At 49.0% G+C, this 19,030-nt stretch overlaps 1 protein-coding gene across 1 annotated transcript; it reads right to left on the bottom strand.

Annotated features, from left to right (window-relative positions):
• Positions 1 to 2,892: 2,892 nt before the first annotated feature.
• Positions 2,893 to 15,519, bottom strand: NAA30 (N-alpha-acetyltransferase 30, NatC catalytic subunit). The gene is given in 7 exon segments (XM_044271872.1): positions 2,893 to 3,921; positions 7,703 to 7,758; positions 10,191 to 10,230; positions 10,232 to 10,315; positions 14,799 to 15,104; positions 15,107 to 15,275; positions 15,375 to 15,519. Coding segments are annotated over 6 exon segments (792 nt in total). The 5' UTR covers position 15,275; positions 15,375 to 15,519; the 3' UTR covers positions 2,893 to 3,783.
• Positions 15,520 to 19,030: the final 3,511 nt, after the last annotated feature.

The following is a 19,030-nucleotide window of genomic DNA, read 5'->3' as shown; positions in this document are numbered from 1 at the left end:
CAGACACTCTTTCTAACAAAGCTAGAGCCAGCCCTATACCTCACACAGATCCAGAGAGCTCCTCATTTGTGGCTCCAATCACTCTGCTAGATTCATTTCAAGCTGGCAGCTCTAGGGTATGTGTCCTTTCCCCTGCAGCAATCTCCCCATCGCAGCTCTAGGGTATGTGTCCTTTCCCCTGCAGCAATCTCCCCATCGCAGCTCTAGGGTATGTGTCCTTTCCCCTTCAGCAATCTCCCCATCGCAGCTCTAGGGTATGTGTCCTTTCCCCTGCAGCAATCTCCCCATCGCAGCTCTAGAGTATGTGTCCTTTCCCCTTCAGCAATCTCCCCATCGCAGCTCTAGGGTATGTGTCCTTTCCCCTTCAGCAATCTCCCCATCGCAGCTCTAGGGTATGTGTCCTTTCCCCTTCAGCAATCTCCCCATCGCAGCTCTAGGGTACGTGTCCTTTCCCCTGCAGCAATCTCCCCATCGCAGGTCTAGGGTACGTGCCCTTTCCCCTGCAGCAATCTCCCCATCGCAGCTCTAGGGTATGTGTCCTTTCCCCTGCAGAAATCTCCCCATCGCAGGTCTAGGGTACGTGCCCTTTCCCCTGCAGCAATCTCCCCATCGCAGCTCTAGGGTATGTGTCCTTTCCCCTGCAGAAATCTCCCCATCGCAGGTCTAGGGTATGTGTCCTTTCCCCTGCAGAAATCTCTCCATCGCAGCTCTAGGGTACGTGTCCTTTCCCCTGCAGCAATCTCCCCATCGCAGCTCTAGGGTACGTGTCCTTTCCCCTGCAGCAATCTCCCCATCGCAGGTCTAGGGTATGTGTCCTTTCTCCCCATCACAGCTCCAGGGTACGGGTCCTTTCTCCTGCAGCTCTCTCCCCATCACAGCTCTAGGGTACGGGTCCTTTCCCCTGCAGCAATCTCCCCATCGCAGCTCTAGGGTACGGGTCCTTTCCCCTGCAGCAATCTCCCCATCGCAGCTCTAGGGTACGTGTCCTTTCCCCTGCAGCAATCTCCCCATCGCAGGTCTAGGGTATGTGTCCTTTCTCCCCATCACAGCTCCAGGGTACGGGTCCTTTCTCCTGCAGCTCTCTCCCCATCACAGCTCTAGGGTACGGGTCCTTTCTCCTGCAGCTCTCTCCCCATCACAGCTCTAGGGTATGTGTCCTCTCTCCCCATCACAGCTCTAGGGTACGGGTCCTTTCTCCTGCAGCTCTCTCCCCATCACAGCTCTAGGGTACGGGTCCTTTCCCCTGCAGCTCTCTCCCCATCACAGCTCTAGGGTACGGGTCCTTTCCCCTGCAGCTCTCTCCCCATCGCAGCTCTAGGGTACGTGTCCTTTCTCCTGCAGCTCTCTCCCCATCACAGCTCTAGGGTATGTGTCCTTTCTCCTGCAGCTCTCTCCCCATCACAGCTCTAGGGTACGTGTCCTTTCTCCTGCAGCTCTCCCCCTGTTACTGTCACAGCTTTGAACATTCGATAGGTCTGATTGCAATTGAAAGCCTCAGTAGGCGGACGTGATTACTTTACTGATTAAACACCAGGGTGCACTAATATAATGGAAAAAAAAAACTAAATAAAAAAACTCACAACTGAAGCATTTTTGTAACAAAGTCAATTGCAGAACTAACTAATTTTTCATTCTAAATTATAGCAACAATGGTGGCACAACCCATTTAAAGGGGTATTCCCATCACAGACAATGGAGGCATATTGCTAGGATATGTCCCCCATTGTGATGGGAAAACCCCTTTAATTGGCTGTTTAGGAGTCTAGGAAAGTAGCAGCCATATTGGTTGTCATCTAGGTTTTGATTGAGACTTAGCCCTCATGCAAAACACCATACATCTCTGCGACACCCTTGATTTGTGCAAATCCCTAATATGGTACCCATAGACCTCTATGGGCCCTTGTATTCTTCCACTTTCTGGTGTGTTCCATTGGAAGCCATATTATGGATATATTCTTCCCAACAATAGAATAAACCAGTAAGATGGGACTGGATGGTGGCACACAGAGCCAGGGCAATATGGCACCAGGACTATAAACTCCTTCGTCTATTGAAGCTCAGCTCAGTAGAATTGCATGAGGTCTGAGTCTTCTCGCCATAATATGGCTGCCCGAGAAGTCTTAAAGGAATTTTTGCCAACCCGTAGAAGATAATTTGACTTATAGTCACTGACAAGTCTTTACAGCAAATCTAACATGGTTGTCAGTAAGTGCAGCTGGAAATAGAATACACTGAATAATTTTTGCAATAGGACTTTGAAGAACGCACAAAAAAAAATAAAAAAAACAACATTGCCCTTTAGGGAAACAATCTTAACATTGCATATATATAAAAAATAAAAATAAAAAAATGATATAGAAATTGTAAGACAGCAGTAAGGCCAATGTAACATTTCAAGATCTAAAACGACTTGGAGGGATTAACACCGTCTTTATTGTTCTCATGAGGAATTTATACGAAGGAGAAAAAAAAAATCCAAAACTGAATTAATGCCAAAAAGGAGAAACCCTAAAAAAGCAACATTTAAAAAAAAATTTTATAAAATTATAGTTCATGCAAAATAGTCTATTGACCCCTGCATCAGTAAAAGGGGGGGGGAGAAATAATCTATAAATTTAGCTGCGTAGTTTGAGTTCTTCTCTAGATCAAGTATTACAAAAAGGACTGAAATTAACTTCGAAAGTAAAGCAAAAAGCTGAAAACGCCAAAGTCAAATCAGGACAAGAAATTTATTAAAAATAAAAGAAAAAAAAAAAGAAAAAATATATAAAGCAGAGCGGTTCTTTAGAGCAACATCTGTTTTAAATAAAATCATACCAATTTACAATAATTTCTTTAAAATCCCAAGCGCCTACAGAAAAGTGCATCCAGAACCAGCATAGATTTTATTAGTTTCATTTTCTTCTTAGCAGCTAAATGATTCGTTCCGTTCCTTATGCAAAAAAAAAAAAGTGAGGCAAATCGACACTGACCAGAGAAAGCAAGAAAAAAAAAAAAAAAAAAAAGTCAAAATGATAAAAGTTTGAAATAATTTACTTTCCGAACTTTAAATAAAACCAAAACGACTGATTTCCTTTCAAAAAGTTCAGGGGAAAAACATGCATTCTAACTTAGGAGGGGTGGAGTGGACGTTGTACAGGCACCATGGCAGACACCATGACTATTCCACCCGCCACTACAATGACATTGGGATTTAAGCATTTATTTTCTTGAATTTACTACCAAGGTACCAAGGATGGAGGAAAAAAAAAATATATATATATATAAAAAAAAGAAAAGAAAAAAAAAAGTCAATACTGGGAAATTTTTTGCCTTCCTCAGAAAACTATGGCAAGATTGGTAGCAACGTTAGCACAATTAGAGAATTCGACAGTTTTACATTGGCTGCTGTAATTCCTCTCTCCCCCCCCCCAAGAACCAAAGTTTAGAGTTCTCACATAAGTTTTGTGATAAAATGTTCATTTTTATAATTTTTTTTTAATCCTTTTTTATGTATTTAATATAACACAGTCAGTAGATTTTGCAAATGAATGACGGTGTCTTGGCTGACAACTTGTGGCACATGTCGCTGGTACCAAACGAAAGTCTTCTCGATGTTGAAAAGAAAGTAGATCCGGTTGAGTTCAGGACGTACGCGCCATGCCTTAGTGCAACAAATAGTGCGACACGCAATGGGATACTGACGGGAGCGCTGCATGGTAGTGAGGTCCTGACCGATCGTCAGATTGGGGAAGGGGGGGCTGGGGGGACAGGGGGCTTGATCCTCGATGCAACCACCTCGCCTTAACGCAGCCATAGTTTAAGACGCAGTGCATCAACTCCATTTAAATAGTATCTGAACAGGCGTTTATCTCGCACAAAGCCAAGATTTTCATAAAGTTTCAAAGCAGATTTGTTGGTGATTTCTGTTTCCAGGACAACCTTTAGAAAAAAAAAAAAAAAAAAAAGGGAAAGTAATGAAAATGGCTAAATCCTCTAAAATCAGAGTGATAACACAAGGACAATAATTTCAACGATTTCGAGTAGTGTCCATGTACTGTAGATGAATACCGCCAAACAGTGATAGACTACTGCCACACAGTAAGGCCTCTTTCACACCTGCGTTGTCCGGATCGGGCGTGTACTCCACTTGCCGGAATTACACGCCGGATCCAGAAAAACGCAAGTGAACTGAAAGCATTTGAAAACGGATCCGTCTTCAAAATGCGTTCAGTGTTACTATGGCAGCCAGGACGCTATTAAAGTCCTGGTTGCCATAGTAGTAGTGGGGAGCGGTATACTTACAGTCCGTGCGGCTCCCGGGGCGCTCCACAATGACGTCAGAGCGCCCCATGCGCATGGATGACGTGCCATGCGATCACGTCATCCATGCGCGTGGGGCGCCCTGACGTCACTCTGGAGCGCCCCGGGAGCCGCACGGACGGTAAGTATACTGCTCCCCCGCTCCCCACTACACACTTTACCATGGCTGCCGGGACGCTAAAGTCCCGGCAGCCATGGTAACCATTCAGAAAAAGCTAAACGTCGGATCCGGCAATGCGCCGAAACGACGTTTAGCTTAAGGCCGGATCCGGATCAATGCCTTTCAATGGGCATTAATTCCGGATCCGGCCTTGCGGCAAGTCTTCAGGATTTTTGGCCGGAGCAAAAAGCGCAGCATGCTGCGGTATTTTCTCCGGACAAAAAACGTTCCGGTCCTGAACTGAAGACATCCTGATGCATCCTGAACGGATTTCACTCTATTCAGAATGCATTAGGATAATCCTGATCAGGATTCTTCCGGCATAGAGCCCTGACGACGGAACTCTATGCCGGAACAGAACAACCCAAGTGTGAAAGAGCCCTAAGGGAAAGACGTGAATCATTTCATAAGGCTGAACCACTTTACGGGGTCCCAAGCAGCTTACCCCCCCCCCCCCCCCCGGGTACTCATTTGTCCTTAAAGTGCTTATGGACAGGGTTTATTATAGACAAATCCTTTAAAAGGGCTAGATAGTCCCAAATGTGACAGAACGGTAAGATTTTCAGATGCTTCCATGATTGGACTGTCGTTTTAAGCGACTTTTCCCACCATGACAAAGTATCACTTTTCCTGTGGATAGGCGATATATGGCCGATTGCTTGGGGACCACTCAACGAGATCCCCAACGATCACAAGAACAGGGTTTCCCAGTACCCAGTCTGAATGAAGTGGAGGTCCCACATGCGTACCAGCTCTCCCGTTCACTCTCACTGGGATCGACAGAAATAGAGCAGAGTGTTCGGGCTATCCCCATCAGTCTCACTCACAGTAAATGGAAGAACAGTTCACATGTGCGACTAGGACGGTGGTCACACAAGTGACCCTCCCAGTTCTCATGAACCATGGGAGCCCACCCAGGGATCAGAGCCCAGCGATCAGACATATGTGATTAGGTGAGAAGTTGTTCTGGTGGGACAACCTCTTTAAGGGAGAATTCCAGGGATCAGCAACCTCCCGCACTCCAGCTGTTTTGAAACTACAACTCCCAGAATCCTCTTTTCACTCCCAAGAACAGCCAAGTGTTCATGCTGGGAGTTGTAGTTTCAGAGCAACTGTAGTGCTGAAGGTTGCCGATCCCTGGTGTATTCCAACAGAATCTGCTGATCAGAAGATCACATCACGTGTGGCCTATAAACTGGGACTATAAAAGCTCTTATAGGCTTCTTTAATTCATGAGAATTTCAACATGGAGGAGATCACAATTACTGATTTCGGGCTGGCAGCACATCAGACTGACGTCAGTTCATCTGCTGCACACTGGCACAAGGGACAGTCTACAACCTTCAAGGGCTCTTTCACACAATCCGCTGCGTGAAAGAAAGACAAGTCCCGCTCCGGACAGCAGAGACACGGAGCAGTCACGCGATTGATAACGCTCTGTGCCTCTCTGTGACTTTACTACAAAATCAGAGAGATAAAGTTGTCTCCGTGATTTTGTAGTAAAAAGATCACAGAGAGGCACCGAGCATTATCAATCATGTTACTGCTCCATGTCTCTGCTGTCCGGAACGGGGCTTGGCTCTTTCACGCAGCAGATTACCCGCACGACATCCGCTCGTATGAAAGAGCCCATACAATGTTAAAGGGTTTCCAGAATTAACCCTATTAAACTGGCTGACAATAGCGCTGTGCTAATGTCAACAGACCCCAACTCTACTACTCTTATGCTTATTGATGCGCCCTTTACTGCACAATTTTAACTTTGATGATATGCAAATTAGCCTCTAGGAGCAGGGGGAGGTGCTCGTTGCTCCTGCTCCTAGAGGCTTCGTTCTCCCACCTGTCATGCCCTGCCGTCCTTGATTGACCTGGCCAGCGTTGGTCTTCTCCTGCTGGCCCTGTGTGCTGGGTGAACGGCACCATGCAGGAGAAGATGAACGCTGGCCCTGTCAATCAAGGACGGCAGGGGGCGTGACATGAGGTGGGAGAACGGAGCAGGAGCAACCCCCCCCCCCCCCTCTGCTCCTAGAGGCTAATTTGCATATCAAAGATAAAATTGTAAAGTAAGGGGCGCCTTAATGCATAGGAGTAGTAGAGTTAGGGTCTGCCAACATTAGCACAGCGCTAATAATGTCAACCAGTTTAAGGCCCCATTCACACATCCGCAATTTCGTTTGGCATTTTGCGGAACGGAATTGCGGACCCATTCATTTCTATGGGGCCGCACGATGTGCTGCCTGACTCCCCACTTCCGGGTCCGCATTTCCGTTCCCGAATAAAATAGAACATGTCCTATTCTTGTCCGCAATTGCGGACAAGAATAGGCATATTCTATTAGTGCCGGCAATGTGAGGTCTGCAAAATGCGGAACGCACATTACCGGTACCCGTGTTTTGCGGATCCATGGATCCGCAAAACACGCTACGGATGTGTGAATGGACCCTAATAGGGTTAATTCTGGTGACAGAAACCCTTTATGGACAGCTCTATTTTACTCTAAGAAGGTGCACAAGAAGCCTCTGAGATGTGTGCAGCCATCATACAACACTCACATGGAGAATTTCTGTTATTTTCCATAAGAATTGCTGCACGTTCAGTCAGATGCGTCTAGATTTGCATCTCTGGGTAAATCATTCCATAATACGGTGGCAAGCGGCGTACTATATGACGGCACACATTGCCTCTGGCTCTGAAGTACACAGTTGCAGGGGGTCTGTGTGCTGCCATACAGCCTCTTGAGTGGACAAGGCCTTAAAAGGGTTGTCCAACGCCGACACTGTTTTTCCATGGACCATCCCCCACCCTGCTGGACCGGTGAAGGGACGAATACTTTCCTGCTTCCCTTCTGATCCCTACATTTAAACTCCTGTCATGGACGGGGTCAAGTCTGCCGCTACAGCCAATGGCTGGCCCCAGTGGCAACGTGTCCCCCAAGTGGCATGTGACCTGGCAGTGACATGCCGCTTGGGGACACCTCACCTGCTGAGGCCAGTCATTGATAGAAGCAGGAAAAGTGACCCCCAGTCCATGAAAGAAATTTACAGGTGGGGACAGGAAGATCATGGGTCACAGGTCCAGCAGGGTAGGGGTGGCACTCAAAGATATCTGCTCTGGACGACCCCCTTTAACAAGATGTCACACTCACATGGCACATATTAGGAGTTAAAGGGCCCTGGAAAATGACGCAAGGAAACGGGAAAGAAATAAAGTGAAAATGAAACTGCGAAAGGCATTAGTTACCTCATCACAATCCCCTTCAACCATGGCATAAATAGCTTTCTTGACCAAATTTGTACCTGCAACGTAAAAAGACAGATTCCTAGTAAAAAGTCTTTCCGAAGCAAACCAGGTTTTCAAGTTACGGTAGAGTGCAGTGAAATGCAGCCCCCGGAGGTGCACAGCAAAGGTCCAGCCCAGAAAAAGTTCTCACACTCATTTCTATTATATGTCAAGACCTGAGTGGGAGTCGGACCTCAGAGCTAGACCACCAGAAGTCTCTATGGCAGCTTCTCTACACAAAGCAGAAAAAAAACGGAAGGATCCGCGCATTGCTTAAAGGGCATCTGTCAGCAGGTTTGTCCCTATGACACTGGCTGACCTGTTACATGTGCGCTTGGCAGCTGAAGGCATCTGTGTTGGTCCCATGTTCACATGTGGCCGCATTGCTGAGAAAGATTATGTTTTACTATATGCGAATGAGCCTCTAGGAGCAACGGGGGCGTTACCATTACACCTAGAGGCTCTGCAACTACCGCACCCTCTGCACTTTGACAGCACAATGCAGTGTAAGGGTCCATTCACATGCCCGAAGCGTTTTGCGGAATCGGCAAAACACAGGGCCAGCACCCCAATAGAAATGCCTATTCTTGTCCACAGCTGAACGGATCCGGACCCATAGTGCGGACGTGTGAATGGACCCTAAATGAGATCACACCTGACCCTGACTTCTCCTAAAGTCTGCACCATGCGCTTCAGTATCTGCCACAGGATAGCGGCTCGCTGGCTGTTCTCTTTTGTACTGCACCGGATATAAAATAAAAATAAAAATCATCTCTCAGCAATGCGGACACATATGAACATGGGACCAACACAGAGGCCTTCAGCTGCCAAGTGCACATGTAACAGGTCAGCCAGTGTCATAGGGACAAAATCTGCTGACAGATGCCCTTTAAAGGGATATTCCAGCCACAGGCATTCGTCTCCTACTAAGTCTACTGAATAGGTGATAAATGCTAGATTGGATGGGTCTGTCCACTGGAAGTCCACAACTGTCAGAACTGGTGGGACCCTCCGCTGCAAAACCGTGGCTAGGAGGGATTTGAATGGAGCAGGGGGGTCGAGCATGCTCCCCGCTACTTCATCCAGAGCCATGGTACTGGCAGAAAAAGCCATGGACTTTGAAATGAGCAGCTGGGGGCATTATTAATCGCCGCTCCATTCAATCTCCTCCTTGCCACTGGAGTCCCCTGATCTATCAATCAGCAGGGGTCCCACTTGTGGCAAGTGACCAACACTGACTCTCCAACTGTGGATGGGAAGTCCGCTTCTCTACCAGAGCCTCGAAGTCAACCTCATAGGAATGAATGCAGAAACTGACTTCCTGTCCACGCAAGATGAGATCATTTAGGGGAATGGGCGGCCCCCATCAATTAGATGATTATCCCCTTAGTCGATAGGGGATAAGTTGATACCTTGGTACAACCCCTCTTGTTCAAACCTCCACTGTTGACGCTGCTCGGGTCCCTGCTGTTCTGCACTTCCCGTCTCGGACCCACATACTAGAAATGCCCGCTCAGGCAACCAATGGCCTCAGTGGTGACCCATCTCAGGCAGCGATTCGCTGGAGCGCACCTTCCCAGTATGCCGAGCCAGACACCCTCTAAGGCCACTTGAACACATTGCAGAATACGTGCGGTTTTTTTCCACACAGGAAAAAGAAAAACAACAAACAGCATAGGACAGTACGAGACTAGACAAATGTCATGTACACGTTGTGGGTGTTTTCTGTGCCCTGCATTGAGGATTTCTAAATAAATAGCATGTCAATTATGTTTGCGGTTTTAGCTGAGGAGTTCACTCTTTTAGGCCTCATGCACACGACCATTCCTTTTTTTGCGGTCCGCAAAACACGGAAGCCGCCCAAGTGCCTTCCTCCGCAATTTGCAGAACAAAACAGACGGCCCATTGTAGAAATGCCTATTCTTGTCCGCAAAACGGAGTGCTGTCCGCACCTTTTGCGGCCCCGAACGAACGGTCGTGTGCATGGGGGGAGGGGGAATCCAGCGCAACTAAATGTGCATAGAATCATTAGTATTGAGGTCAGGGCATTAAAGGAGTATTCTCCCCTGGGACACTGATGGCATATCACTAGGATATGCCATCAACATCAGATAGTAGCGGGTCCCAGAGACGGGACCTGCACCCATCCCCAAAACGGACCTCCAAAAAGAAGGAGTGCACATTGCGCTTGCACAGCCTGCTCTCCATTCACCGCTATGGGAGTTCAGAAAATAGCTGAGGGAGCACGCTCGAAGTCCCACAGCGGTGAATTAAGTGTGCACTGCGCAAGCGCGGCCACCTCTCCACTGACTGCTGCCAGAAATAGTCCCTGAAGCGATCCGCTATTCTCAGAACTCCCATAGCAGCGCGGGAGCTATACTGGCGATATTCGGGGATTCATCATAGGTGGGTAGTAAGACGCGAACGGAGGCAGCGACAGCGGTCTTACCAATGCCCTTTCTCCTATATTTGGAGTCCACGGCTAGCATAGGCTATATAACCTCTTCGGAACATCTTTTTGTGCATATCCAACTTGCAGACAATGGCACCTACACACTCCTCTTCTACCATAGCCTGGAAGACAAAGCAAAACATACATGCAGGTAAGTGGAAGGCGACATACTAGGCTTGACGGTTTTGGAGGTTCAGCAATAATTTCTAGAGAATAAAATGGACAATAAAGGAAGCTGCACAGAATCCATGGTTAAAGGGGTATTCCCATCTCAGACAATGGGGGCATATCGCTAGGTGGGACCCGCACCTACAACGAGAACGAAGCGGGGAGCGCTGTGGCTGGAGGACCCCGGATTTCCCGGGGTCCGTCCACCACCAAAAGCTGCTCCCTATTAGTGAACGGGAGCGTACTGTGCATGCGCGGCCCATGCTCCCATTCATTTCTATGGGGCAGACAGCAATAGCTGATCAAGCGCTCTGCTATTTTCGGCGGCCGCAGAGAAACATAAGACAATGAAACAGACAATCCTAGCAATATGCCCCCATTGTCTGAGATGGGAAAACCCCTTTAAGTTAGGCCCCTCACCAAGTTAAAGGGGTTGTCGGGGTGTTTAATACTGATGACCTAGCCTCAGGATAAGTCATAAGTAAGCGAGCGGTGGGGGATCCAATGCCCAGCTAATCGAAGGAGCGGGGACTTCACCTGCTTGAGGTGCCCATACACTTTAGATCACTTGCTCAGCTGACAGTTATTCCTCCAGACAGCTGGGAAAGGGGTATCAGCCGCTGCTGGGACACCTCAGCCCCCCGTTTACACAGCCGCGTACACTATGCCGTTGTTGTTCACTGGTGGAGGTCTGACACCTCGCACCCCCTTGCTGGTCAGCTATTTAAGAGTAGCTCCATCCGCTAGATCATGGACAGAGCATCAATGGGTGCAGCGCTGCAGTTACCAGCTCCATCCGCTACACAGAGCCGTGTGTCAGACCCCGCCGATCTGACTGACAGCCTATCATGCAGATAAGCCATCAATATTAAAACCCTGGAACATTCCTTGTAGGCCTCACGCAAACAGAGGGACCTCTATATACAGGCACCGGAGGTGTAATCCAGGAGATGCGCTGCAGATTGGAGGCACGGATCGGAAGCCTACGGAGTGCTTCCGTGAGTTTTCTGTCCGTGCCTCCGCTCAGCAAAAAAGTAGAACATGGACTATTTTTTGCTTGCGACTTCTTTTTTCAAAGCGAGATCCGGAGCAACGTGTCATTTTGATCCCTGTGCACCGCTCTCCATCTGTCTGGCAGGATGCACAAAAAGTGACAAAATGATAGCTGCCCGTTTACTCCACCCCGCCCTCATATCACTAAACGGCGGCGGTCTATACGGAACACCCCGGGAAGAGACGAGAACCCCGCAGGCTCCGACAGGCTGGCCTGGGAGACGCATTACGCCATACTTCTCAAGGCACGAATGAAGAGTATCCATCACCGACCAGCTGGACGCCTCTATAGAAGAGCCCGTCACGCGAAACCCCCTTCTGTCAGCACCATGTAACGGCATCCCTTCACCACACCGAGAATAGACGGGGCGTGGAGACTTCTGCCCTCTAATAACATTCACGAGTCAGGTCACTCCAAAGGGAAACCATGTGCCCTGCGGTCAGCGACTCAGAGGAAGGACGGGCAAATAAAGCCCAGAGGGCCTCATTTATCAAAGCGAAAGGACCGTAAAACAGCTGCCGGTGCCCATAGCAACCAGTGGCACTTTCACAAAGAAAGCTACACTATAGGGCCCATTCACACAACCGTATGCAGTCGGTGTCTGTATTGCCATCAGCAAACTGTGGGTCTGCAATATACGTACACCGGACGTGTGAATTCTCTATCACAGATTCCAACTTATTGGCTTGAATAGGGTCCGCCATCCGCAAGATACGGTGCAGAGCAAAGGCATGCATCGGAAGCGGGTCCGTGCCGCCGCATCATAAGAGATAGGACATGTCCTATTTTTTGCCGCTATTTAAGTCAATGGGTCCACACCACAATGCAGGATTCGCGCGGCCGGGCATCACGGTCCACAGCACGGGTGGCTTATGTGCGTGTGAATAAGGAGGTACTTCTACTCTGAGGCACCAATGTCGGGCGGCTTCAGTGGGGTCCAGCCCTAGACCTGTGGGTCCTACACGTGGGAAGTGACTTCCTAATGGAGTGCTGTGAAGGGTGAAAAGACAAAGCCTAAGATCTCTGCTTGCTGGCAGTTGAGAGCCATTCTTGCTTACATGCAGACACTGGTCAGAGCTGTGAGACAAAGAGGATTCAGTTAATTCCTGAGCCACCCTCGGTGTGCCAGAGGCAGCATGGCAGCTGGGCGTTGTTCGCACAGCGTAGCTGACGACCGGGATGAAGAGGCTCATGTGTCAGAGAAGGCATTTGGCAGCCTTGGACTCTGGATTTCTAGCCGTTACCACCTCCCCCCCGGCCGGAGAGGCAGCCCGTTCTTTTCAATTTACTTCTCGACAGCACCAAGGTGGCGTTAGGAGCGTGCCAACAGAGGACCAGGATATGATATTTTCACGTTTTATATAGACAGAATAGGGGAAAATATTGTTTTGCAGGTTTTCTATGCAAACTCTGCACCGCGTGTACAGCACAATGCCAGTGAGCGAGCTTCTAGGCGCCCACGTGGGGCCATATTAGCCAGTAAGATGGGGTCAGCATATGGGCACCTCATGTACCGTAATATGCACTGGAGGTGTAGGGACGGAACTGGGAAATAAAAACCAGGTGTTGCCAACAAATGATCACAGATTTGGGGATAACATACTACCCATGCACCAATGCCAGGTCCGGGTGGCACAGACACCGAATAATGATCTAGCTGCTGGACACTGGACCAGAATTAGTATAATCCCCTTAATGGCTGCTCTACAAGCCGCTTACCAAAGTATAGGCTATTCTATGACAGCATGGAGCTCATTCACAGTTGGCCAAAAACAGCAACCTGGGTTCTACAGATGGACGTGGAGAGTGCAGACGCCATGGGATGGAATGTCGCACGCACTGGCATCGCTTACTGAGGGGCGGCAGATAACGGGAGTGATCTGACCCTACGGCCAGACATTGCTGTGTTCCCCCTATGTGAGACGGTGGAGGGGGCAGTAAGGCTGTTGCTGTAGGAATGAGATCCCACCTAGAGAAACAGGGTATAATTTGAATTCAAACTGGGAATACTGGTCGTCTGAATGGACATCCCATGTACAGGTCCTCTGGCCACTGGTTTTATAAATGCTGCAGTAACTTACTGCAATGTATCAGATCAGGTCTGTTAAGACTGGATGCAGCTGTAGCAAACCCTCAGCTGAGAGGGGTATTAGGTCTGTACAGTGTTGTGGCCTTTTGGATGGACACGCTCGCTGACTGCAAGCAGAGATCTTGCAGCAGGTCCTGAGGAGCTCTACAGCTGAGCGGGGTATTCCCAATTTGGGATTGTACATGCAGAGGGGATCTGCCCAGATTCACACGAACCTGGTGAGGCGTATGGTGATGACCCTGCAACCACCTTGGCTGATCAGTGGACACCGGCCACGTGTGGCTAGTAGTACCGCCGTCACTGCAGGGGAGGATTTTCCAGGTGAGTAGTCACTTTATCACTTGTGCAACCCCCTCTAGCCCTCCATGGACCCCCACAGGGTGCACGCCCATAGCGAGGTCACGCGATTGCACCCTCCAATGACTGCGGTGGTAGAGGTCATGTGACCTCACTACGGATCATTTCAATCGTCTGCACGTGCGCGCTCAGGTACCCCTGGCCTATACGGAGGGTGAGCCATCCCTTTAAAGTCTTGGACAACCCCTTTAAGCCAGAAGCTGTGCTGGAGTTGTCATGCAACAGATACCAACGGACCCTACTGACATAATGGGGTTCTCATCAGGGTGAACAAGGCCTAGGTCTGAAAATACATAGCATTACCCCTCACCAAAAAGACGACCCCCCCCCCCAGCAAAGGGCCCTGGAAGGGTTAAAAACAAGCAGCCTCCGCTCTGCCTCTTGCCTGGGCTACCTCCTACACCCCCCATGTAGCTTAAAGGGGGATTCTGGCTGTGACTACTAGACCGGTGGGGGTCCTACCACTGATCACGAGACGGGCGACCCCGTACCCCTCCGAAATGAACGAAGTGGCAGGTGGCGCGTGCGCCCTCCGCTTCATTCACCTTTATGAGAGTTCACAAAACAGTGGGGCTGCCATAGAGCTGAGCGGTTCATTTCGGAGGGGTACAGGCTCTCCATTCTCCTACCGTTGAGACCCCCACCACTGATCCTATCGACTTGTCACTGCCAGAATCCACCTTTAAATCCTCTCGGTTTTTACAGTTCAGAGCTGCATTCGTAATTCTGCTGGCTGTCAGCGGAAACCGTCAACAAGCATGCCCCGGTGAGACGCACCCCTGGACTACTACTGTACAGCACCTGGTTTAAATGGTGACCACGCTGCGTAAACCGGGAGAGGTCAGCTCTGAGGCCTGCAGAACTATGAATGCAGCTCTGGAGAACACTCCACAGCGGCATTTCCAGGATTTCAGCTCCAGAGGCAGCCCCCACTTACCAGGAAGCAGAGCTGCGGCCAGTTGTGGATGAAGTAGCGGTAGGTGTATATGGAGTAGGGCTCCGACAGGTCCTTGGTGATCAGTCTCATGATATCGGGCATTTGCAGCTCGGACTCGTAGCGCACGTATCGTATGGAGCCGTCCCCGGGGTGCAGGCCGCAGGCGCCCATGCGGGAGGCCAACAGCGCCTCCTCCCGGTCCTGCAGCCGCTCCAGCCCGTTGGGGGCGCCAGTCCGTTCATCGTGCAGCGGCGGGGGCAGCTTGCTCTTCAGGGCCTTGATGTGCCGCAGGTCAGGGGCTGATGAGGACCGTTGAGCTGCTGGTGATGGCGGCGGTGGAGGTGGTGGCCGCGGCGGGGCTCGTACCGACCTTCCTCCTCTTCCTCCCCGTCCTCTTGTTCGTCTCCCGGCGGCAGGGCGAGGCCGGCCCCGGGGTAGTGGGAGAGCACGCTAGGCCCAGACGGTGCGTCAGCCATCCTGAGGAGAGACAAGCGGCCGCGTTATTCACCCGCAGCCCGGCCTTCTCATCACTGGCCGGGGGCACCTGACCCGCACACTACCCGCAGCTCCACTCACCCGCGGCCGTAAAGGGAAGCCGCCGCCGCCGGCAGTCAGGACGCAGCGTTTCCGCCTCGCCTTTACGACACTTCCGGCAGTGCTGCTCTGGGGCCTCCGGGTGCAGAAGGGAGGGGGCAGTGAACGGGACGTCATGTGTCGGGGCTGGAGGGTCCTGCGGGTGGGGGCGGGCAGGGCGCGATATCGCCCGATCTGATTGTATGGGATCGGACGACGGTGTGTGGGTTGTTATTGCTCACCATCCGGCGTACTGAGCCCGGGGAACAGTCATCTGCAGGAGAGACTCTGGATGTGTACACGAGACTGCTGACAGATACAGTGTTAGACTGCTGGATATATACATTAGACAGATGATATGTATACATTAGACTGCTGGATGTATACATTAGACAGATTATATATATACACATTAGACAGATGATATATAGTATCCAGTGATGGCTAACCTTGGCACTCCAGCTGTGGTAAAACTACAACTCCCAAGATGCCCCCCTTGCTTGGCTGCTCTCAGAACTCTATAGAAATAAATTAAGCATGCTGGGAGTCGTAGTTTCACCACAGCTGGAGTGCCAAGGTTAGCCATCACCGATACATACATTAGACCGCTGGCTATAAACATTAGACAGATGATATATACATTAGACCGCTGGCTATAAACATTAGACAGATGACATATATGCATTAGACAGATGATATATACATTAGACAGATTATATATATATACACATACATTAGACCGCTGGCTATATACATTAGACAGATGATATATACATTAGACTGCTGCCTATATACATTAGACTGCTGCCTATATACATTAGACAGATAATATATAAATTAGACTGCTGGATATATACATTATTAGACTGCTGAACATACAGATTAGACAGCTGTATATACACATTAGACTGCTGACATATACATTAGACTGCTGGCTATAAACAGACAGATGATATATACGTTAGACTGCTGGATATATACATTATTAGACTGCTGAACATACAGATTAGACAGCTGTATATACACATTAGACTGCTGACATATACATTAGACTGCTGGCTATAAACAGACAGATGATATATACGTTAGACTGCTGGATATATACATTAGACAGATGATATATACATTTGACTGCTGGATATATACATTACACAGATGATATAAACATTAGACTGCTGGCTATAACCATTAGACAGATGATATATACATTAGACTGCTGGATATATACATTAGACAGATGATATATACATTAGACTGCTGGATATATACATTATTAGACTGCTGGACATACAGATTAGACAGCTGTATATACAGATTAGACAGCTGTATATACACATTAGACTGCTGACATATACATTAGACTGCTGGACATACAGATTAGACAGCTGTATATATATATATATATAAGACAGCTAGATATACACATTAGACTGCTGGGCATACAGATTAGACAGCTGTATATACACATTAGACTGCTGACATATACATTAGACTGCTGGACATACAGATTAGACAGCTAGATATACACATTAGACTGCTGGATATACACCATAGATCAGGCATCCTCAAACTGCGGCCCTCCAGCTGTTGTAAAACTACAACTCCCGCAATGCCCTGCTGTAGGCTGATACCTGTAGGCTGTTCAGGCATGCTGGGAGTTGTAGTTTTGCAACAGCTGGAGGGCCGTTGGACATACAGATTAGACAGATGGATATGTACATTTCTTTTGAATACATACACACCTTAGACTGCTGGATACACACCTTAGACTGCTGGACATACAGATTAGACAGCTTTCTCATACAGATGCACTCTGATCAGCAATTAGGAGATGGAGATAAGCTGCTAACACGTTAGTCTGATGCCGCTTTTCTCAGCGCAGACAAAGGATGAAGCTCGCTCCCTGTGTGAGGAGTTCTCCAGCGAGAGTCGCTATCTGTCCATCTGCCCCTATAGATCGTACAGCGTTGGCCTGAGTGGACAATCCCTTTAAGCCCAGTAGACGGTCCAGCTGTACGGCCGCCCCTACACATGAGATAGCTGCTCCTCCATAGACATGCATGCTCTGCCAAGCCTGCAGGTGTGCTGAATGGGGAGAGGGGAGGAAGGGCATCTAATGGTGGTCTATTTCACTGAGAACAAAATGATTGGGCAGATTGACCTCCAGCTGCCCCATCCTTATCTCCCTGTGATATTTGGGAGGCCCCCAATACCCATTAGATGGTTGGCCAGGCCCCTACCATAATTGGCAGGTTTATCTAATGTGCGTGGCCAGCTTAAAGGGGTTCTCCGGGCGAAAGGTATTGATGACCTGACCTCAGGATAGGTGGGGCTCTGACACCATCTCCATCAGTTGCTGGGAGTTGTAGTACCACAACAGCTGGAGAGCCACAGATTGGAGACCTCCATCCTAGGTTATCTGTGTTGTCATCATGAACACGTATGACAACATTTGCCCAACTGGCTTAATCATTGATAACAAGCTGGACTACAAGGCCCAGCATGACCTTCATGATATGTATAGACAGTGCAGACACTGGTGTCAAGGGAAACTGGCTTATAGTCCCATAGCAACCAATCAGATTCCACCTTTCATTTTCCAAAGGAGCTCTGAAAAATGAAAGGTGGCATCTGATTGGTTGCTATGGGCAACTAAGCCAGCTTCCCTTTAAACTAGCGCTGAAAAATCTAGCCCTATGTATCCTGTATGTACAGGGTTTCTACAAGCATGGCCTCCCTCTGACATGTGCTTGATACAGGCCCGGAGACACATGGAGGAGTCTACAGTGATTGGCGCTTTCCTCTCCTACTCCTTTAAAACTACATTTCCCTGCATTCCCCTGCCATGACATCACACGTGACTCTCTGCTGCCCCCGCTGCAGGGCCTGCGAAAGGACAAGCCAGGAAAAACACAGTGGGACTGAATGTGGGATAGAAATAAGGGTGTTACTTGTAATAACAATTATCGTTATGGCGTGTGGGGTTATAACTGGCATTTGTCAGAGTAAATCTGCAAAACTATGAATTATTAAAAGATTTCAATTGATCATTGGTAGTTAATGGAGTTTCCAGGATTAGGCGAAAATATTGCTCATGGGAAACCCCTTTATAACAACTGTAGGAAGGCGCAAGGGTCCGTCGTTGACGGAAGGTATGCGTCACCGAGGTTCCTGGCCTCGGTGAAGTACGAGCTGGTATTTTCAAGTGTCAGCGGCAGTTAGTGCTGGTTGACACATTGCTATTTTAGTATGGCTGTAAGCTGATCCGGGCCGGCTCTTACTGGGAGTAGTCAAAGTGCTGGGTGGGTGGCTTCTCCCCACGCCTCAGGCCGGGTCTTTACTGGCCTATATCAAACCCAGCCAGCAGTCTCAGCTGGGTGTCGATTACTCCTCTCTGACAGTGGAGCGCTGGCAGTCCCTGTGTGGTTTGGGATCTGAAAACTTGTGCCGTGCAAAAGGGCTGGGAGCCGCATGCTGAGAAACAGGCCCCTGAAGCCTGCTGGGGACCACAGGTGGAGAGACTGCTGACCAGGCGAAGGTGTTTGTTCTGTGGACTTTTCATGGTGTGAACAAACATCTAGACCTCAAAATGTCACTTTTTGTTTTTCCTCATGTGTGAATAAAAAACTTAAAGGGCTTCTGTCACCCCCCAAAAGTCA

The sequence above is a fragment of the Bufo gargarizans genome, chromosome 11 (genome assembly GCF_014858855.1).
Source record: "Bufo gargarizans isolate SCDJY-AF-19 chromosome 11, ASM1485885v1, whole genome shotgun sequence".
Taxonomy (NCBI): Eukaryota; Metazoa; Chordata; class Amphibia; order Anura; family Bufonidae; genus Bufo; species Bufo gargarizans.
The sequence above is the reverse complement of the archived record's forward strand: the minus strand, read 5'-3'. Positions and strand labels throughout refer to the sequence as shown.